This window comes from Labeo rohita, chromosome 19 (assembly GCF_022985175.1).
Source record: "Labeo rohita strain BAU-BD-2019 chromosome 19, IGBB_LRoh.1.0, whole genome shotgun sequence".
Taxonomy (NCBI): Eukaryota; Metazoa; Chordata; class Actinopteri; order Cypriniformes; family Cyprinidae; genus Labeo; species Labeo rohita.
The window spans coordinates 3,937,758-3,961,505 of NC_066887.1; the positions used below are offsets into that span (position 1 = coordinate 3,937,758).

The 23,748-nt window shown below is 37.5% G+C and overlaps 1 protein-coding gene across 1 annotated transcript in view; it reads right to left on the reverse strand.

The window, feature by feature from the left end:
* rims2b (regulating synaptic membrane exocytosis 2b) overlaps positions 1 to 23,748 on the reverse strand; it is a 186,354-nt gene that overhangs the window by 101,428 nt on the left and 61,178 nt on the right. Inside the window, exon 7 of the mRNA XM_051137658.1 lies at positions 6,235 to 7,112. Within this exon, the coding sequence (XP_050993615.1) occupies positions 6,235 to 7,112 (878 nt within the window). The remainder of the gene's footprint in view (positions 1 to 6,234; positions 7,113 to 23,748) is intronic.

The following is a 23,748-nucleotide window of genomic DNA, read 5'->3' on the forward strand; positions in this document are numbered from 1 at the left end:
TCTGCAGTTTAGCTCCAACGCTGATCAGACTCACTCATCTGTGATTTTGATTCCGAAGACAATGACTAGCATGTTCAGGTGTGTTTGATTAGAGCTAAACTCTTCAGGAAAGTGGATTTCATGGGCCAGATTTGAGAAACCCTGTCTTATATTGTTGAATAAAAAGGAGGATAAGGAAGGACAAGTACTTCACAGATAGCAAAGACAGTAGCATTCCATTTCCCTTCCTGGTACCCTAATGATAATGAGCACTAATACCCCAAAAGAAGAGAAAAATGTTAACATTTGCCACTTGCACACTAAAAGAGAAGCGCCACACCCTGTTGTGGATAAGCTAAAAATTGTTAGCTGTGAATAAGAAAAAAATGTTCAAAAATGGTACCTTTAGGGGTACAACAGCTTGTCACTGGGATATTTTACCCCTAAAAATGTACATAGTAGTACCTTAAAAGGATAGTTCACCCAAAAATGAAAATTCTGTCATTAATTACTCACCCTCATTTCATTCCAAACCCTTAAGACCTTTGTTCATCTTCAGAACACAAATTAATGAAATCTGAGAAACTGACCCTGCAGCAATGTAACTACCACATTTAAGGCTCAGAAAGGTAGTAAGGACATTGATAAAATCGTCCATGTGACATCAGTGGTTCAACTGTAATGTTATAAAGCTACGATAATACTTTTTTTGTGTGCAAAGAAAACAAAAACAATAACTTTATTCAACAATTTCTACTCTTCCATGATAGTCTTCAACAGGCATTCATGAGAATATCACAACGCGTGCGTGTGGTGCTGCTGACGTAGGAGCCGGCACTCTGACATATGCGTTGCCCTTGTTTGCAAGCAGAGGAAGATGTACACTGTCTTCATAAAAACGTTTGCAGATTTCGACTTGCAATTTTTTTCCCAGCCTTACTTGTTTGAACCAGAATATACAGTCAATAAACTAAGAGAGATGAACGTTTTGAGAACGCCGGCTCCTGCGAAAGCAGCACCACACGCATGTCCTTACTACCTTTCTGGGCTTTGAACGTGTCAGTTGCGCTGCTGTTTTTTTCAGGGTCAGAAAGCTCTCAGATTTGTCAAAAATATATATATTTGTGTTCTGCAGATGAACAAATGTCTTACGAGTTTGGAACAACATGAGGGTGGGTAATTAATGACAGAATTTTCATTTTTGGGTGAACTACCCGTTTAAGTGTACTACTCTAAGGTACACACCTTTTAGGGGTAAAAAAGGTACAAAGTGTCCCTTTAGGGTTACTGCCCCAGTGACAAGCTGTTGTACCCCTAAAGCAGGGGTGTCAAACTCAGTTCCTGGAGGGCCACAGTCCTGCAAATTTTAGATTCAACCATAATTAAACATGTCTGATCCAGCTAATCACGTCATTCAGGACTAATGGTTAGAGAGTCGGACTTGTAACCCAAGCAGAGGTGCCAAACTCAGTTCCTGAAGGACCACAGTCCTGCAAAGTTTAGATTCAACTATAATTAAACACGTCTGATCCAGCTAATCACATCATTCAGGCCTAATAGTTAGAGAGTCGGACTTGTAACCCGAAGGTTGTGGGTTCGAGTCTCAGGTCCAGCAGGGATTGTAGGTGGGGGGGAGTGAATGATCAGCACTCTCTTTCACCTTCAATATCACCCTTGAGCAAGGTACTGAGCTCCCCAGGCGTCGCAACAATATGGTTGCTCACTGCTCCAGGTGTGTGTGTTCACGGTGTGTGTGCACTTGGATGGTTTAAATGCAGAGCACAAATTCCAAGTATGGGTCACTGTACTTGGTCACAGGTCACGTCCTTTCCTTTTCTTTCCTTTTACATGTTATGTGTGTTGGAGCGGGTTGGAACTAAACTTTGTTGGGCTGCTGCCCTCCAGGAATTTAACACCTGTGCACTAAGGGAACAATTGTTTCTAGCAGTGTAGGACAACACATTGATGCACATGTATTCTGTATGCTCAACAGAGAATCTATTACAGGGGTGTCCAATCCTGCTCAAGAAGGGCCACTATTCTGTAGAGTTTATCTCCAACTAGCTCCAACACACTTGCCTAGAAATTTTAGTGAGTCTGAAGACCTTGATTAGCTGGTGCAGGTGTGTTTAATTAGGGTTGGAGCTAAACTTTGTAGGACAGTGGCCTTCCAGAAACAGGTTTGGACAACTCTGATCTAAGCACTTTAAGCCAGGCTCATACTACAGGATTTTTTTTTTTTGCAGATTATCTTCCCTTAAATCTTAAAACATGCACACACTACAATATTTGAAAGCTGTGGCGCATCACACACTACAAGATATTATTAAGATTATCATGCCGGAGGGAGCGCCTCACATGATCTTACGCAACAGATTGTCATTTCAGCAACTAATGTTTACAACTGTTAGTTAGCATGCTAGCAGCTTTATGTGGAAAACTGAGATGATTTCACTCCAGAGCTTTTCTTGCTCCATTTGGTTGTGGGATGTTTTCAACATATTACACAGTGTTACTACAAAAACATAAGAAGCAGTTTCTTCCATCTCCACTATCCAATGGACCGTACAGCAGCTGTTTTGCGGTCGCGCATTGGCTGTTGTAAAAGTACTGACGTAATCATAGCCGTGATCATCCCGATTTAAAATCCTGAATATCAAACATGTTTGATATGATCGGGGCTGCCCCAATTTATGTGAGAGCAGATTGGGAGGTGCAAGATTCGATCTGTGAACGTCTCACATTACCAGATAACCCATGCCGAACATCGGGACCGATCGAGGTGCTTGACAAGATTTTTGCTCCAATTCTCTGGAGGGCGAAAAATGGGGTAAAAATCATGTAGTGTGAACCCGGCTTTACAGTCAACAGTTCACTTCAAGAATTAACAAAGCATCGATGACACATACGATGTGCGTCTCTATGTGTTAAACACTCCATCTGAGCTTTCCCATGTGTAATCATCCTTACTTAAAATGTATTTTGTACATGCTGAGACACTAATTGCAATTATTTTGTGTAGTAAACATGCCACAGATATTACGTTGAAAACGACCTAGAATCTTTCTTTACACCAGGGGTTTTCAAACTGTTCCTAAAGCCTCTTTGAAGTGCTTCCCATTTTGAATATCTCCCTTTTTTGACAGGTCCAGATTAGGTCACTCTACTACTCAGTTAATTCAGACGTGTTAAAAAAGAAGACATCCAAAATGTGCAGTGCTCAGGAGATTCGGTTTGAAAACCCTGGCTATATGACTAACGCAGAAACATGGGAATGTCTGAAAAAGACAATTTGGTGATAGAAGATAGGGGTGAGCGGGACACAACCTAACACGGGGTTAGTTGTAACACGCATGGTTTAAATATTTCCACACACGTAACCAAATTTGCGGTGTTTACTAGTTGCCATATCAACACTATACAGAGAAAAAAGTGCACCAAAATTCAAAAGCTTTTTGAAGATATCGCTGAATATTTATTTTACCATAGTAAAAGTAAATTTCTGGCTGAATTAAGTTTTTTATCTCAGTTTTTACTATTAATTCAAAATGAGACAAATCTGCTTTTATTTTAATCTCCAATCTGTTTATTTATCAGTTTAGATAGTTTATTAATGCTTGGCAAACCATCAGAAGACATTAACCACATTTATATTCCAGTCGCGCTGATGGGGAACGTTGTAACACTGCGTTACAATCTGCCCCGCTATTATTAAACTATGCTTTTCTATGACATTAACAATGTAGTTTTCACTATTTACTTTTATGGATTTTAAAAACAAACCACAAGAAAGTGCATAAAGACTGACAATTGATGTTTAATCTTGAGAAATTATTATTTCAAGAAATGTAAAGTCTCGTGTTCTATGAGAGCTGTGTGTGGGGGTAGGGAAGTGTTTTTTTGAATGTCTGAATGTGTTTCACCTATTTGCGCACATTGTTTTCAACTATACTGTATAGCTGTGTTTTGCGATCAAAGCTGTCCCATGCATGGTTGCAGTGTGTTCATTGTGAACCTTAAAAAATTTGACATTTTTTTAATTCTTTAAAAACGCCATTATTTTATTTAATTAAATGTAATCATTTTATTTTATTTTATTGACAAAATATTTTAGTTTGTCGTGTAAATTTTTTTCATTCGATCAGACAACATTTTAAGCTGTCATATGGTCATGTTACAACGTGCCCCTCACATGTTACAATGTACCCCACCTACGGAGAATGTTGTCACATTTCACTTCCTTTCTTTTGAGGTAAATAACAAAAAACTTACACGCTGTAATTATGAAACAAAGCTACATACTTTTACTAGACAAGTGTAAAAATAACGTGGATAAAAAATTATACTCTGAACCCCACGTGGATTTACACAAACTGAGAGATTCAAAAAGTGTTAGGTTGTGCCCTGCACTCCCCTTCATTTTAATTATCTTACATCTTAAAGGTTTTAAGAATCATATTAGCTGTTAAGATGTACCAGTATAAAAAAACTCTGCTAAAAAATACAGCATTGCTGGTCACCAGCATAACATACTGCTTTTTTCCCTATGGACAGGTTTTCCAACCAGTGGGTTCCTCTAATAAACTAAAACAAAGAGTGGCATACATGTCTGTCAATTTTGATAGTTACAGCCTGATATCAAACCTGTGGTGGTCACACAGTTAAAGGAACATCAAGCTTTGCTCTTAGTTCTTTGTCAGACCATCACATCATCAGGTAATCATATCATCATGTCAGCTGAGGTCATAGTAATACTGTATACTCACTTTAAATGTCCAACATCAAAAGCTATAGAATTTCATATTCTAACAGGATAACAGGAATCAACCTAACAGTGAATGGCAATGTATAACTGTGTCCTGTGTCCCCATTCACACTCTAGCTAGCATCTTCAGCCCGGCTTGCATTACATAATTAAACCTGCCTGAATAATGAAACACCCTCCATGGTTTAAAACCCTGGTCACGTGACTCACCCCATGTAATTGCCAGCATCAGTGGATTCTCTTTTATCTTAAGTGCAGGTTTAAACTGAATTTAGAGGTAAAACGTCACCGAATACTTGACATGTTAAAACTGATCTCAACAACCAAAGCACAGAAACTAAAACAAAAACAGAATTACCAAGAGAACTGTCATTTTTACTGAATCTGAGGTCAATGTAACAACCTTGCAAGTCTTATACTTCATTTTCTCATCTTTTGACTTCTGTTCAGAATGTCTCAGGGATTACTATTAGAAGTTACAGTAATCTGGTTAGTATTCAACAGTGGCTTTTAACAACAATTAATTCTGTAATGCAGGTGTCATCAAAAAAACATGCAACAAGTCTTCAACAAAAGTTATCACTATGCTATCTGTATGTAAGGCAGACTCAGTAAGATGGCATCATAACACACCGCATCATTACTCCAACCTCACCATCAACAAGTTCTGCTCTGCCTAAGCTAACTCTCTTATTTAAGTTGGAGAACCAAGAATAACCAATAATCAAATCATTTAAGATCTAGGACAGGGGTTTTCAATGCTGCTCCTGAAGATCTACCATCAAGCAGATTTCAGCTACAACCCCTAAAACCAGCTAATGAAGGTGTTTAGTGTTACCGAAAAAATTACAGAAAGTTGTGTCAGAGACCCCTGATCCTGGATGTCAAATCAGAAGATTCTTCTGGCTGGTGTTTATACATGATAATGACATCATGCCGAGTGCAACAGTGTATGTGGATTATCCGGATACTTCACAAATACTATACTATACTTCATACTATATATAACAGTTGCTAAATAGTTACTTTGAAAGAAGTACCTACTTAGAAAGTATACAATTTCGGATGCAGTAAACAATTACATGTTTATGTTTCACTGGCTCAAAATAAGTGGTTCTCAACTCCAGTCCTCGGGGCCCACTGCTCTGCACATTTTGTATGTTTTTGAATCTGACACACTCAGTTCAGTTCGTGGATCTTTCTCCTAACGAGCTGATGATCTAAATCAGGTGCGCTAAATGAGGGAGACATACAAAATGTGCAGAAGAGTAGGCCTCGAGGACTGGAGAATCACGGTGCTAAATAATCCATACAACAGTGCTGAACTCTCTGTTGCCCCCACCAGCTCTGGAGCAACATGGTGCCAACTGATATGACTGGAATCACATCTGAAATCACACCTGAAACTTTTAATGCAACTTTTCTCCCCAAAACCCTGCAACTTTTATCAATCAGCAATTCAGTAATTCCATTTAGAGTCAGCAGTTTACCTTTTTCACTGATGGACTCACTCTCCAGCTCCACATCCTCACAGCTGGTGTACTCTGGCGTAGTGGCCAGCTCCTCCTCTGAGCTACTGAAGCTGCCCATGGTTCGGAGCTTGCCAAGGCGTTTGCTGCGGTGCGGTCGAGGTGGAGGAGGTCGAACCGACTCGGATTGGTCTGAGCTTAGAGAGTCATTTCGTAGCATACTATCCATTTTGTCCCGTTTGTTTCTGCGCATGGCTGAGCTAGGGTCCAAGTGGTGCTGTTGGGGTATAGGTTTCCTCGTTGGCTCCGCCAGTCCTCGCCGGCTGTCGCCCAACACGGGGCTACGGTGTGGTGTTGGTGGGCTATGATTCGACATCCGATGTCCCGGTGAGCTCCTGTCCATAGAATACGAGCGTTGACTTGGGCCTCCCAATAGAGGGAGGCGCGACTGCCTCCCACCTGGGCCATGCAGAGGCTCGTCAAGTTCTGTATAGGCAAGCGAGACGTCGCTGTGGCGCCGTTCGTGCCGAGCCCGTGACACCTGGGCATGGATGCGCATCTGCTCCTCGTAGGGCTGGGGTTTGACCGGGTAGCGTGCCAGGTTGGGGTCGCTGCGGTATCGGGCCTGGTATTCCTCCTCACGGCGCCTCTGGAGTTCATAGTCGTCTAGCTGGCCGTCCAAACGCTGGCCTTGCGAGTGCCAGCGTCCTCGACTGTCTTGATAACCGCCCACCTCATTGTACATTCTTGAACTCCTCGGCGAACGGCCAGGGTCACGTCCGTAGTCGGACGGAGAGCGGGGCATGCCACCTTCAGCCGGGGCATACTGCAATCCTCCTTCCCCCTCCCTTTGGTTATACGCCGCGCTGGGATCCCTGGATGCTGATGGGCTTCTGTTTCTAAGAATGAAAATGGAAATGAGGTCAATGTGAGTGGTCAATGCAGTGAGGTAAGGCTAAAACTGTTCTCAATCATAAATGAGCTTACAGCACCTCCATTTCTCTTCAAGTGCTTCACACTAGGGTTGTGTAAAACAACATCCATACAGAATTACCTAGAGGTGAGTTGTCTGAACAAATATTCTGACTTAAAGGGATAGTTCACCCAAAAATAAAAATTTCCCCATGATTTACTCACCCTCAAGCCATCATAGGTGTAAATGACTTTCTTCTTTCAGATGAATAAAATCAGAGTTATATTAAAAAAATGTCCTGGCTCTTCCAAGCTTTATAATAGCAGTGAATGGCTGTTGATTTTTTTAAGCCCAATAAAGTGCATCCATCCATCATAAAAAGTGCTCCATACGACTCCAAGGGGTTAATAAAGGCCTTCTGAAGCGAAACGATGCATTTTTGTAAGGAAATACTCATATTTAAAACTCTCCTCGATATTTGAGTCTCCTCGATATCAGCCAAGAGTCTCCTCGAAATGCTCTGACATTTTTCTTTACAAATCCTTATTTTAAATTTTTAATTTGTGACCAGTGTTTTGTTGTGCTTGTTTGCTTTTGCGTTCGTCACTTCAGCATTCATTACCACATTCGCAAACATTCTACATCATCTGCTGAAACACAATTCTCTTGTGAATGTGTTTATGACAGAGATTACGGTTTATAAAGTTTTAAATATGGATATTTTTCTTACACAAACGCATCAATGCACTTTATTAACACCCCGGAGGCGTGTGGAGCACTTTTTATGATGGATGAATGGATTTTATTGGACTTAAAAATCTCAACAGCCATTTACTGCCATTATAAATCTTGGAAGAGCCAGGACATCTTTAAATATAACTCTAATTGTATTTGTCTGAAAGAAGAAAGTCATATACACTACCGTTCAAAAGTTTGGGGTCAGTAAGACTTGTAATAGTCTTTAAAGAAGTCTCTTATGCTCATCAAGGCTGCATTTATTTGATTAAAAATATGAAAAAAAAAAACAGTAATATTGCAAAATGTTTTTACAATATAAGATAATGTTTTTTATTTTAACATACTTTAAAATAGAATTTATTCCTGTGATGAAAAGCTGAATTTTTATCAGCTGTTACTCCAGTCTTAAGTGTCACATGATCCTTCAGAAATCATTCTAATATACGGATTTATTATTAGAATGATCAATGTTGGATAATATTAACAGTTGTGCTGCCAAATATTTTTTGGAACCTGTGATTTTTTTTTTCATGATTCTTTCATGAATAACAAGTTTAAAAAGTACAGTGTTTATTCAAAATATAAATATTTTATAACAATGTAAATTATTTATTATTAACTTTTAATAAACTTTTAATTATTAGCTTAATACATCCTTGGTGAATAAAAGTATTAATTTCTTTTAAAAAAAAATAAAAAAAACAATAAAAATGTACTGACCCCAAACTTTTGAACGGTAGTGTACATATACGAAGGCTTGAGGGTGAGTAAATCATCGGATAATTTTAATTTTTTGGTGAACTATCCCTTTAAGGAAGTGCTGTATAATTACATTGTTTGCACACAAGATAGTGTTCAGATGTGGTTTACATGGGATGCATCCTTGTGTTCAAAAACGGCTGGATGTAGCACTAAATACTAAAATACTGGAACATAATGAAGGGGTCTCAGAATGGTGGATGCCAAAAAAACAGGGCAACAAAATGCCCAAATGTGCAACTCAAATGCCTGCCTACATGTGTACACAGACCAACACTTAAAAAAAAAAGAAATCATCTTGAAATGTTTTTAGGATTTGATCTATAGCCTTGTGGTCAGTGCTATAACATATAGCATGACAGTTCTTTAGGCAACCTGAGTTTGAGTCCTGTCTTGTGGTCCTTTTTCAAAAAATGTTTGCTTTAGTATAACTACAATGCCACTGATTCCATTTTTCCCCTCACATCATATAAATGAGTCTTCATGCATACAAATAAAGCTGCCTTTATATTCTATTTATATTCCCCTTTGCAGCAGGATTATCATATTTGGGGTTCTTGGCATTAAAAAAAACCCTGAAGGAGCACACCATCCTGATCCATGTCTAATTTATGCCTCCCACAGTCTTTCTAGTCCCTCAGGCTGACACAGACTAAACTGTTTGACGCTACCAGTCACCTCAAGATCACTGCCTGCGAGTCCATATTCGCTTGGCTTCAGGACTCTCTTGTTTAAGCAGGCATACGTCAACAAGCATCACTGTTGTTCCTGCCCTGGAGCTCTTTCATGGTGAGGAGCCCACAGGGATTGTGAAGTTCTGTGAGAGTGGCCAGTTGGATGGGGTTTGGTGGTCTGGGACCTGTCTGCCATTACAGACCTTTGAGCCATGGCTTTTATAGTGGTTAACCTGTAAGGGCAGAGTGTTCAGCTTTGGCCAGAGTCATGAGAGGAAGTGTGTCACACTGAGTTAGAGAAACACTGCAGTGCCAAGACAGAGCCAGATGCGTTTAGTTCCCTCCCTTTCTGTCTTTCTCTCGTTAACAACGTTATATCACGCCAGCCAGTCTCACTTACAGCAGATGCTGCTACTTTCTAGCAGTTGGAAAGGGACTGTTGAAATAAACATCACTTTTACTATTGCTCATACTTACAGTTTGTGATTTTGATTTATTGAGGAAAACATTTCAGTATTTTTCTCCATATAATGGACTGATATGGTGCCCCGATTTTGAACTTCCAAAAGACAGTTTAAACGGATGCAAACGATCCCAGCTGAGGAAGAAGGGTCTTATCTAGTGAAGCGATCGGTTATTTTCAATAAAAAATACAATTTATATACTTTTTTAATCTCAAACGCTCATCTTGTCTTGCTCTTCCTGAACTGTGTGTATTCTGACTCAAGACAGTTAGGGTATGTCGAAAAACTCCAATCGTATTTTCTTCCTCAACTTCAAAAATCATTTCAAAATCATCCTACATCGCTGCAAAGTACCGACCCAGTCTTTGCAAAGTGAGCATGCAAAGGAGATCAAACACCCGATATAGTTTGATTTTGAAGTTGAGGGAGAACATGAGATGGGAGTTTTTCAACATATCCTAACTGTCATGAACCGGAACAAAAACAGTTCAGGCAGAGTAAGACAAGATGAGCGTTTGACATTAAAAAGTATATGAATTGTATTATTTTTATGAAAATAACCAATCATTACGCTAGATAAGACCCTTCTTTCTCGGCTGGGATCATTTACAACCGCATTTGGGATCGTTTGAAGCCGCATTTAAACTGCATTCTTGATCCTGAAATCTTTCCCTCAAAAAACACAATTTCTTTACGGCTGAAGAAAGAAAGACATGAACATCTTGGATGACAAGGGGATGAGTAAATTATCTGTCAATTTTTGTTCTGGAAGTGGACTTCTCCTTTAAGTAACTTAAAATTTCAGTTTAAGTCAGCGGGGTAACAAATTATATTAAGTTGAAAAAACTTTTTGAAAGATTTTTTTTTTTTTACAGTGTATAGGCATGAATCAAAAATTGCATATCATGTGGCTTGCTGAGAAGAGGTGCAGGGATATTTGTAGTAAACTACAACTAAAAGCAAAACAAATGTTACTTGAACGATAAATGTTAACTGATATTAAATATAAAAAACAAGATTTAAGCTACAAAGCAATATCTTTCATTTCAATTTAGTTTAACTTGATGTAACTAAATATAAAACTGAAATAAAAATTAAAAATTATTTACAATTATTTAAAATAAATTTTACAATTTTAAAATGTAACTAAAATTAAAAAAAAAAAAATCATTTAAACTAAATTTAAAATTTTAAATAAAATTAAAATGAAAAAAAAAAAAAGTGATTTTTTTAAGTGATTGCACTTGCAGACTGATAAATGAAAATATCCCGTAGAGATACACTGATCTGAGAACCAATCTGCAACTCACTATAAAATATTGAGAACAACTTGGCAACCATGTAGAAACATCCTAACCACCACCCATAATACCTTAGCATTATATAGCTGGCTTTTGCATGGGCAAACATCTTATTTTTATTGACGTGGGCAATACATCATTAAATGATTGTGCAGAGTCAGCAGCAGCAGTACCATATTGAGCTGCACCATATTCCAGCAGTAAATGACTGCTGAATGTCTAAATGCAAATGTGGCATCATCCATTGTGTCATCATATGCATGCAGCAATATGTTAAACAATGAAGCGATATTATTCCTTGATTTGTGCATGTCATCACTGTGCAAAGCCCTGTGAGTTTCTCAAATCAGAGCAACCTGACACACAAATACAGCATAGCAGAAACAGAACTCCAAGAGAAAATCATCACAACATGTTTGCTTTAAAATAAAGGCCATTTTGCTCACAGCTGAGACTAGATTGTGCACATAATGGTATTTTCTGTTTGCCACATGTCAGCTCACCCCACAAAGTAACTAAATATTGCAATACACTACTGCAACAGCCATTGAACTAAAGATCCCACACAATAATTCCTCATTTCCACTAAAATGGTGCTGGTCTTGAAGACGAAATAAATGACACTACAGTGTCACTACATTTTAACATCCAAAGTGATTTGATTCAGCATATTTCTGCCATAATCAGTCAATTATATTAATTTTAAGTAATGACCATGGATCCATTTAAATATATTTAAATTTGAATACATTTCAATCTGTAAATAAACACAAAATGTACTTAAAAAGGGGAAAATAAAGCAAAAAAATCAACTGTGCATTGTTACAAAAATAGGATGAAGTGCCAATCAACTAAAAGCGTCACATCACTTGCTAGACACATTAGAACATGCAAATTAAAATGCTAAGAAGCAGTTTTGTGCAATCTATTTTAATTTGCCATTTTTAACTGTTAAAACTGTCATAGTTTTAAAAACATAATGGGAATCTGTAGAACTACATTTGACTATTTTAAATTTTCAAAATTTTCAAATTTACTGTAAAAAAAAAGTACTGTAGAAAGTACCTTTGGAAATATTTGCTGTAAATAAAATATATCATATTAAAAATTAAAAGTAAAACAACCACAAAATAAAATTTCCTTCTGTTCAGATGTACTCTTGTTTTTGGTATGATCACACTATCGTTCAGAGGTCTGGGTTGAATTTGTTTAATGTTTTTGACAGAAGAAGACCGCATTTATTTAATCAAAAATACTGTAAAATATGTTAAAATGTCATTTATTCCTGTGCAAAGCTGAATTTTCAGCATCATTACTCCAGTCTGTCACATGATCCTTCAGAAATCATTCTAATATGCTGATTTGCTGCTCAAAAACACATTTCTTATTATTATCGATGTTGAAAACAACTGTGCTGCTTAATTTTTTTTTTTTTTTTTTGTGAAAACCACATGCTACATTTTTCTGAATATTTTATCAGCGTTTATTTAAAATAAAAATGCAACATTTTATGTGTCTTTAGTGCAGGATTGCCAGGTTTTCACAGCAAAACCTGCCCAACTGCTACTCAAAACTAGCCAAAAACTAGCCCAATCATGTCCTGGGGGGTAAAATACACATTTGTCAGCAGGGATCCCCTGGTAAAATTCGCATTTTAGGGGCTAAATATCAGGTTATTGAGGTCACTTCGAACCTGCGAACATGAAAAACGATCTCTGACAACAGTGTTAAAGTAGGCCAACTACATGGGAAAATCATGGATTTGGCAAAACTACTTTAGTGTCAGTTTTGATCAATTTAATGCTTGCTCAATAAAAGTACTAATATCTTAAATGTTACTGACCCCAAACTTGTAAACATCAGTGTGTACTGCAATAATACATTGTCATATGGCCAATTCTATATAATTGGTTCAAACTGCTGTCCCACAACCAAAAAACACATTAAAATGCATTAAGTATTCAAATCTTAGATAATTACTAAGATCCTTTTATTATCTATTAAAACTCACAATATTATTTAAAATATCAGTACGTCTAATATATATAAAATCATCATTTAGTGGGTACTTGCAATTGGGAGGTGGCTGTCCCAAACTGTCTGACTTTGACTTGTATATATTGCCATTACTACGTAATAAAAATGAAAATTATTACTGCTGGTCTTCAATGATAATAAACAAGTTACTTAATGTATTTGCATCAAAAAAGTATAAGGATTTATGCTGATATCGTCCAAAACCACACTTTGGGGTGTTTCCAAACTTTTGGAGGGCAGTATCAATGTGTTCAAAAGCATGAAAAATCTGTGAGTAACTACCAAACACTATTGTTCTATAATTAAACACACTTTTTTGGGAGTTATTCCATAACATTTAGTTTTTATATGTGAACAACAGTTCAGAACTGTGCTAGCTAACCACATGCTGATTCACATCTTTGAGCTAGCTTCAAAAGTATCTAAAATTGTCACTACTGACAGTCACGACCAAAACATCTCATTATTGTTTCGGTAGTGACAAACAGCAACATATAATCCTTTATTTGGAGGACATACATTTTTTTTAGTACAGTTACGCAAATCTGTAGTATGTTAGTATGTTTGTAAGCGAGTTAAAATTTTGTAATGCATTTAAAAATGACACATTTTTTTCAATACGTTTCCAACTCTGACTTTGAACCAATTCTGTAGAATGGCCCATATACACTGCTATTGTAATATACACAGTATATTATACAGTAATACGCCACATGTTCACAGAAAGGGACTCAAACCTAACAGCATGTTAATGGGACAAAAAGAGGAAAACAAACCGAATAACTGTTAAGTCTATACCCACAGCACGGCATCACGAGATGTAAACATCCCTAAACCTCAAGCATGATAATCTTCCCCAACTGTACGGCCAGTTCTGTGCAGGCATTACTCAGGCGTTATAATTACTCCGCTAGGAACATCTGCACGCCTGTCACAAAACCGTCAACTAAGCAGCATTCAGTGAGAGGCACTCGACTGTCACACGAATGCTGCACTGGCAAAAAAAACAATCCTCCACGGCCAAGCGCGTTGCGCGTGCACGCACCTGTCATTTAAGAGCTGCACATCTGGGCTGCGGGCGCGAGCATGTCGACCGCGCGGCTGCATCAACCCCTGCAAATCCCCGTTTGAGCACTACACCGCACGCCACTGCAGGGGCAAAGGAGGTCCAGCCGGGGGGAAACCAGGTCACGGCTGCAGGAAACGCATGCACTAGTCCTGTGGTACAGCAGCTGCTAGCTTAGCGCGTCCTCCACCCCTCCCAGCATGCTCTGGCACACGGTCCGCGAAAGACGCAGGCCACACCGGAGCAAAGAGTCAATTCCAGAAAGCCGAAGCGGGCCGAAAGGCGCCGAGGGATGCCGAGAGGCCGACCGCACAAGGAGCAAAGGCTTCTGGGAGTGGAGAGCGGTGTTACCGTTTAATGCTGTTATCACAGGCTGTATATAGCTGGAGGTCAAGCACGACTTTACCCCACAAGGAGGATTATGGTACTTAGCTGATTACTGGCTGCATGGCGGTTATTGCTTAGCAATCGTACGGCCCGGGAACTCCTTCTCCAAGCGCAAGACTGGATTTCAGCATAATCATCTTCCTCTTTGCCCCGGCAAACTCCAGGAACAAAGCGGAAACAATATCCTAGTGAAACAAAGCTCTCTGGATATGATGTATCAGCATGTATAAGTTGGCTGTCTCAGCATGTGTGCAGTAAAATGCATGCGTATGTGGGTGCCTTTTCCTGAGCTCTGAACGCATGTGGGCGATCGAGCATGTTTGTATTCGCAAATATTCATAGATGCAGTGTGTGTGTTGAGGTGTGTGTGCGCCCGGTCTCTTTCTCAAGCGTACAGATTAACTCTGGGCCTTGCGGGCATGTGTGTGTGTGTGTGTATATGCATCTGTGTGAGAGTGAGAACACAGCGCCACCTAAAGTCAGTGCAATATGTTACATGTTAGCTGACTGGTGGTAATTATTGTAAAAGTGTGTTTCACAAGTATATAAAATATAATTGTATGCTAAATTTAGTTTTATGTGGGGTTTTTATGGCTCATGCAAATATCTGCAAAACAGGGTCAAGTTCACTGCATGAGTACACAAACATGCTGGAATTTAGGGCTGCATGATTTGGTGATTTTTCTTGTAGAAATTGTGTTTGCAATTTGAAATAGGCTTAAAAAAATTCCAAGTTTGCTGTGATTGTTTGTAGGGATGCACAATCTGGCCAGAATTTTGATTATATATCAATATGGCTATAAAATACTAGTACTACTACCATTACCACTACTAATAATAAATATTAATAAAATAATTAATTATTATTATTATTATTATTATTATTATTATCAATAATGTAATATAAATACAATAATATTATTATTGTTAAATAAAAGTATAAAAATTACTAATTAAATCTAAATAAAATATAGCTTATTAATATTTAAGCACATAAGGAAAAATAAATTACATATTATTTAGCAAGCCTGTAACCACCTAAATCAATTATTTTAAAACTTTTTACTCAAATCCAGGTGATTTACCATAAAAATATGATGTTTTTATAACATTTGCTGTGGTTCATTCTCCCTGAAACTTTGCAAGCTTGTTTAGTATCACCTGTTGCATGTGCTCAGGGGTTTTGTGAATTTTTGAGTTTTTGTTTAGGCTTTATAGGCTTTTAGGTATATTTGGACAGGCCCCTTTTCTAAACGACCCTGTTATAGCTTCCCATTCAACATGTTTTTAAAAAATTATTGGCCTAGAGAGTCCAGAGAATTGCACTGCTGTGTTTTTTTTCCAGACTGAGCAAAAAAACCTAGGACTAGTTCGCAAAAGCTGTTTTTTTGACATCTTCTTAATTATTTAAAAAACGTTTAAAAAACGGCAGCAGTGGTTCTAGAGGCAAAGTTGTTCGGAACGAGGAGGTCTATCATACGATATAAATATTGCGCGTATGCGCAGAAAACCGTGCAAAGTACAATCATTTACGCCCCCAAATAATGCGATAATGCCTCCCAGTGGCCAATTTCTTTCAAATCTCTCACAGACCTTTGGGGCCGTGAGTCAAACAGGCCCACTGAGCACATAAGGAAAATGTCCCCATAGACACTTGTGGCACTTTGGACCAAGACCGTCATTTTTAACATGAAAATCGCAGTGATTTTCATGTTGATAGGACAAATGGTTGCCTAGTTATAGCCATTTTTATGTTTTTTCCCTCTTATAGCGCTACCAAGTGGCCAGTCTCTGCAATTTTTTTCCTGTGAGCCAGCTTGAGCTCTTACATAAGTGTGCAAAGTGTGCACAGATATCTAATTTCGTTTAGGAGTTATTGGCATTTTAATAAAAGCGGCCCTGCCCTCTTCGAACGTTTTGGCGTCCCTTTGCCACAGTAAGTAGAAAGTGTGAAAAACCTAGGACTAGTTCACAAAAGTAGGTTTTGCAAAAAATGCGAAATACCCGAATGAATCTGCATTTTGTTCAACAACATAAGACACAAGAGTCTTAAATGGTGGAGGACAGTGACTTGAAGGAGAAGAATTGTTGAATTAAGTTATTTTCAAAGCATTCCCATAGCTTCGTAAAAACTGAACCTGGCAACATTTCAGCTATGTTGCTGTCAGAGTTAGAAAGCTCTCGAATGTCAACAAAAACACCTTACTTTGTGTTCTGAAGATGAGTGAATTACTTTTAATTACTTCATTGACCTTTAATTACCCTTTAATTACTTCATTACTTCAAATGTTAAACCACTGGACTTTTATTTTGACGGGAAACTGGAGGAAGTCCTTATAGCTTCCTCCTTGTTAATAAGAACTTCTCATCACAAGCATGTGAACCGCTTTGAGATGCTAAAACACTGTTTTGTTTTAAAAAATGAGCTGCTCGTGTGTAAATGAACGCAGTGCCACCCTTCACTCTGAAACACACAGCACATGTATTTATTTAATTAAATCACAGCCTTTGGAATTTGATAATCGCACTAAGCTATATTACAATTTCAAGCTGATCTCATGATGAAAACCTACCTGGGGGAACTTTTTTCACGAGATGAGAATTACATACCAATAAGTACATATCACTGCAGTTTCCAACAGAAATAAACACTGAGTGGCGCTAAAAGAATGTTTGTTTGTTTTTTCTCCAGAACAGATGAACGTACATATGGTACATTTTATGGGATGTTGGTTTAATACACTGTAAAGAATGACTGTGAATTTTACAGTAAAAAACTGTAAAAATGCTACAGTAAAAACCTGTTAAAGAGTTAACAGTAAGTTCCCCTACTATAGCTGGTGAAAAACTGTATTGGACATTGCGTGTAATTTTACAGTAATATACCGTTTTCTGAATTGGAAAAAAGGTTTTAAAACGTACAGTGAACAATCGTAAATTGACATTCCCAGAATTCCCTGCGTTACATTTTTTTTTTTTTTTTTTGAAATAACTGTTTCTTCATAGTTCTTATCAGTTTTGTACATTAGGGTTGCATGTTACATCTAATGTTGTTAAATGAATGTTTATTACATTATTTCAGTTTCATGTGTGTTACCATGATGGTGTTTAGTGTTTGAGTGAATGATACTGTGCACCTTCTATATATGTTAATATATAAAAATACATACATAAAATACATAAAAGCTGCTTGTCATGGTCTTCGGTTCATCATGTGACTTTCTCATCACCACCTGTGTTTGGTGGTTATTAGTGTATTACAAGGGTACAAAACAGATGTCAGTGCTTTAATAGGTTGGTACATTAACATATTCATTAATTAAATTACGTATTTAAATGTAAATTTAAGTTACAAGTGCTCGCTGTTTTAGCATCTCTGGTGTTTCATTTCATTTCTGTTGGAAACTGCAGTGATATGTACTTAATGGTATGCATTTTGCATCTTGTGAAAAAGTTTCCACAGGGATATGAGATCAGGTAGCACAATTCTGATCAGTCATGCATCCCTGCTGGAACTGTATTCAGAACCTTCCCTTTTATCCTTATTAATTTTTTTATGATTTTCATGTTTTCGGGTTCTTAAACACATGCATTTATTCACCGATGCAGATGGCACACTTTACTAAACACTGAATCTACAGTGCCGCTGCAGAGAAATTACATTTGAGCTTGCAGTTTGAACCAAATGTGAAATATTCATATTTCATTTATTGCGGGCAGCAAAAAAGTAAGCGAATGACTCTTATGACCCAGGTTTTTTATTTTTCCAATACATCAAAAACACTTATGAGTCAGTGGGAGTGACTGCTGAATTAATTACTCGCTCCCTGAATCACAAGTCAGATCAATTTCAATCATGTGTGACTGATACTGTTATGTTGTGTTTAACATTTAAGTGCAGTCATTAACTACACATGAACAACTATTCAAAGATACACATTGCATTAGTTATATAATATGTGTGTATATAGTTATGGTAGCATTTACATCAACCACTGTGCTTTATTAAAATCTGTTTAAAATGCATTAGTCAGTGTGAACACACCTTGCACAGCAGCAAGCAACAGCCTAGCAACCACCTAGAACATCCTAAGCAACTGCACAGCAGTACATTAGAAACCACCTACGTTTAGCCTGCATCTTCAAATCTTGTTATTTGTGCAAATCCATTTGGTGCCGCTAGTGCAATAATTCTCAACCTCTTTGACTCTAAAACCCTCACAGTCCTCAACAATAGTCAATGGCCACATTACTTTTCCAGCTGTTACCGATTCATTAAAGAAGGATTTTTAGTAAGACAAATAAAATATTTAAAAACTAACCATTTTTTAAAAATATATTTGATACATCAGGATTTTATCAACCATATCCTATCATGTAGAAGCTCAAACTGAGCAAATGTATGCAATAATGCAATGCAATACATTAATGACTATAAGAGAATCCTGACGATCATATTTGATACGTTTGATGATTTCTAAAAAATGATGTATGAATAATCAAGTAGATCTTTATAAGTTGCTTCAGTGCAGTAAGTGTTTATCTTGAAATATTATTAACAAAGTTATTCTTAAAAAAAAAAGAGAAAAGGTTAAATTAAAATAAGTCACATCCCGACGTTTAATTGCTTGGGCTTTTTTTAATGCCTGTTTTGTCTTATTTTGCATCATCCTGAGGCCCCGCTACGCTAGTGGAAGTGACTGCACCTTCTGACCTGTTGTTGCCAACACAGCAAGGTTCATCTTCCAGTCCCACTTTAGGACAGATGGTATAAATCAAATCTGCTCGCATACATTGATTTCAGCAGAGCGCTGGTGTTGTGATGGGCCCGCTGGAGACATCAGACAGCAGCAGAGATCACAGCCTCTCACCGAGGGGGATCCGACTGACCTGCTTCCATGTAAAAGCTCTAAGACTGCCTTATTAGCTTCTCAAAACACACACACACACACGCGCTGTAAGTAGGCCATACCCCAGTAGAGCGGGACACACTGCATGGAAGAGGTGCAGAAAATTCGGGGAAGAGAATCAACAACAACTGTGAGGTAAACAGACCTGCCAATGAAATATCAAATCATGGTTATGCGAATACTGGATACATGAACCTTATGACGTATACAAATAATTAGGAATGCACAGATGTATTTGCCAATAATTGGTATCAGACAAAAAAAAGAAATGATCTGCACTGCCAATTGTTTAAAAAGTTGTTTTAAAAGCTGATAATCAGGGTAACTATATCCTGTCAACTGCAATTTGCTTTAAGAAAAAAACAATAATAATGCATTAATGCAACCCTGTTAATGTAGGTTTTATTTGACTCTATGAATCACCTGTAATTCAAACCAGTATTGCCGGATCTGCGTTTTTTCTTACACCAAACATTTTTGGCATTGCACCTCCCAAATGCAACCCTGCTAATGTAGGTTTTATTTGATCCTACGAATCACCCGTCATTCAACCAGGGTTGCCAGATCTGCAGTTTTCCCTTCACCAAACATTTTTGGCAATGCACCTCCCATCCAGTTATCACAGAGAGCTTTGTTACATCTGATAAGGAACAAGCTCTCGGCTTTCAAATTCCTTACATTTTATCACAAAAGTCTATCTAGGCAGTTGCTAGAGTGTTCTGGATAGTTGATAGGAGATCACATAATGGTTGCCAGGATTTTTTGAGTGATATAGCATGTTGCCATATGTTTGCTAGGGTTTTGGGTGGTGTTAGGGTTACGCTGGGTGTTACAAGTGTATTCTGAGTACTGTAGTTTTCAGCACGTTGCTATGTAGATGCTAAGGTGTTAGGCTGATTCCCAGCTTATTGCGAAGTGGTTGCTAGGGTGTTCTGGGTGGTTGCTAGTGTGTTCTGAGAAATTTTAGCATCTTGCTATGTGAATTCCAAGGTGTTAGGGTGGTTGATGGGATTTTGCTAAAGCACTCTGGGTTTGCTATATGTTTACTAAGTTTAGTGTTTTAACACATTCCTATATGGTTGCTAATTTGTTAGGGTGTTGCTGGGTGGTTGCTAGGGTGTTCTTAGTATTTTAACACAATCTTACATGGTTGTTAAGCTCTTAGGGTGTTGCTGGGTGGTTGCTAGGGTGTTATTAATGTTTTAACACAATCTTACATGGTTGGTAATTTGTTAGGGTGTTGCTGGGTGGTTGCTAGGGTGTTCTTAATGTTTTAACACAATCTTACATGGTTGCTAAGTTGTTAGGGTGTTGCTGGGTGGTTACTAGGGTGTTCTTAGGGTTTTAACACAATCTTACATGGTTGCTAAGTTGTTAGGGTGTTGCTGGGTGGTTGCTAGAGTGTTCTTAATGTTTTAACACAATCTTACATGGTTGTTAAGTTCTTAGGGTGTTGCTGGGTGGTTGCTAGGGTGTTCTTAGGGTTTTAACAATCTTACATGGTTGCTAATTTGTTAGGGTGTTGCTGGGTGGTTGTTAGGGTGTTCTTAGCATTTTAACACATTGCTGTATGGTTGCTAAGTTGATAGGGTGTTGCTGGGTGCTTGCTAGGGTGTTGTTAGCATTTTAACACATTGCCGTATGGTTGCTAAGTTGTTGGGGTGTTGCTGGGTGCTTGCTAGGGTGTTCTAAGTGATTTTTAGAACACTACTATGTGGTTGCTAGGTTTCCGCTTGATTGCTAGGGTGCTTCTGGTGGTTGTTAAGCTGTTCTTATTGTTTTAAAACATTGCTATGTGGTTGCTAAGTTGTTAGAGTGTTGCTGGGTGCTTGCTAGTGTGTCTTAAGCAACTTTTGAACTCTACTATGTGGTTTCTAGGTTTTCACTTGGTTGTTGGGGTGTTGCTGGGTGGTTGCTAGTGTGTTCTAAGTGATTTTCAGAACATTGCTATATGGTTGCTAGGTTTCCACTTGGTCGTTAGGGTGTTGCTGGGAGGTTGCTAGGGTGTTCTTGGTGTTTTGACACATTGCTATATGTTTGCTAAGTTGTTAAGGTGTTGCTGGGTGGTTGCTAGGGTGTTCTGTGTAGTTATATCACATTGGTATGTGAATGCTATAGTGTTAGGGTTGTTGCTAGGGTGTTGCTAGCTGGTTGTTAGGTGATCACTTATTGGTTGTTAACTTGTTAGGGTGTTTCTGGGTGGTTGCTAGGGTGTTCTGAGTAGTTATATCACATTAGTATGTGAATGCTATAGTGTTAGGGTCATCGCTAGTGTGTAACTCTATTATTATTGCTGTGAGCAATAGTAACAATGATGCTTGCCTTAGCAAACAGCACTCATAAAATTTCTCAGTTAAATCACAGTATGGATATAATAAGGTTCACCATTTAGATTACAGAATGTTATAGACCTGTCATTTATTCCACTCCTCCCCCCACCACAACCAAAGCAACACCAACATCCAGAGACAACAGCACTCAAAAACGTAACTCTGCGCTAAGTACGGCGTGCCAGACATGAGTCATACTTCAGAAGGCACAAGCGAATGCTCCAGAACGCTGGTGCAGTACTCTGGATCTATTAGTATGCTCGTTGTGTTCCAAATATGCACTGATTTTAATTACCTACTCTTCTGATTCAGGGTACATCACTCAAACACTGCACTTCTGATGGAATAATGCTGTTTGCTGGAGTCCAAAGCCTAGTCAACTTCCTCTCTTTCCAACAGAGGGGGAAGACTTAAAGAAGTAGTTCACACAAAATATGAATATTGTGTCATGGTTTATTCACCATCATGTTTTTCCAAACCTGTATGACTTTCTTTCATCTGTGGAATACAAAATGAGATTTTTCCCCCTTTCCCTTGCAATAAAACTACTGTTCAAAAGTTTAGGGTTGGTAGGATTTTTTCATGCCTTTATTCAGCAAAGATGCAATATCATTGTTCAAAAGTGAGAATAAAGAGATTTATAAATTTACAAAAACAATTCTATTTAAAATGCCAAATGTTTCAGCAAATCAGCATATTAAAATGATTTCTGACGGATCATGTGACACTGAATACTAGAGAAATTATGCTGAAAATTTAGCTTTGCTTCACAAGAATAAATTGCATTTTAAAATATATTCAAATAGAAAACAGTTATTTTAAATGGCAATAATATTTCACAACATTTCTATTTTTATTGTATTTTTCATCAGATAAATTATAGCCTCATGTAAGGAACAAAGCAAAATTCATGTTTCATTGATTCATTGACAGTATTTCTTTTGAGTCAGATCTTTTCAATTAATCATTTTATTTGGTTCACAAAAACATCAAATGATTCACTTCAGAAATGATTCCATTTAGACAATTTTGATTTAATTTTTCAATTTCAAAGCAAAAATAATTTTTCACTGACAGTTTTTCTTTTGAGTCGGATCTTTTCAATGAATCTGTTGATTCAGTTCACAAAAACATCGAACAAATTAGTTTTTACTTCAATTTCAATATTTAATTTCAAAGCAAACGTAATTTTTCATTGACAGTTTTTCTCCTGAATTGGATATTTTCAATGAATCATTTGATTAGGTTTACAAAAAAGTCAAATGATTCAGTTCAAAAACAATTCAGTTTTGACAATTTTGACTTCAATTTCAATTTTCAATTTCAAAGCAAAAATGATTTTTCACAGACAGTATTTCTTTTGAGTCGGATCTTTTCAATGAATTGTTTGATTCACTTCACAAAAACATTGAACAAATCTGTTCAAGAACGATTCAGTTTTTTACAATTTTGACTTCAATTTTAATTTTCAATTTCAAAGCAAAAGTAATTTTTCACTGAGAGTTTTTCTTCTGAGCTGATCTTGTCAATAAATCACTGGGTTTAGTTCACAAAAACGTCAAACGATTCAGTTCAAAAACAATTCAGTTTTGATCATTTTAATTTCAATTTTCAAATTCAGTGTAAAAGTAATTTTTCACTGACAGTTTTTTGTTTTCTGTGTTGGACCTGTTCAATGAATTGTTTCATTCGGTTCACAAAGACATTAAACAATTCGGTTAAAAAAGGATTCTGTTTTGACACTTTTGACTTCAGCTTCAATTTTCCACTGACAGTTTTTCTTTTGAGTTGGATCTTTTCAATGAATCATTTGATTCAGTTCACAAAAACATTGAACGATTCGGTTCATAAAACTATTCATTTTTGACAATAATGACTCCAATTTAAATTTTCAATTTTAAAGCAAAAGTAATTTTCCACTGACAGTTTTTCTTTTGAGTTGGCTCTTTCAGTTTT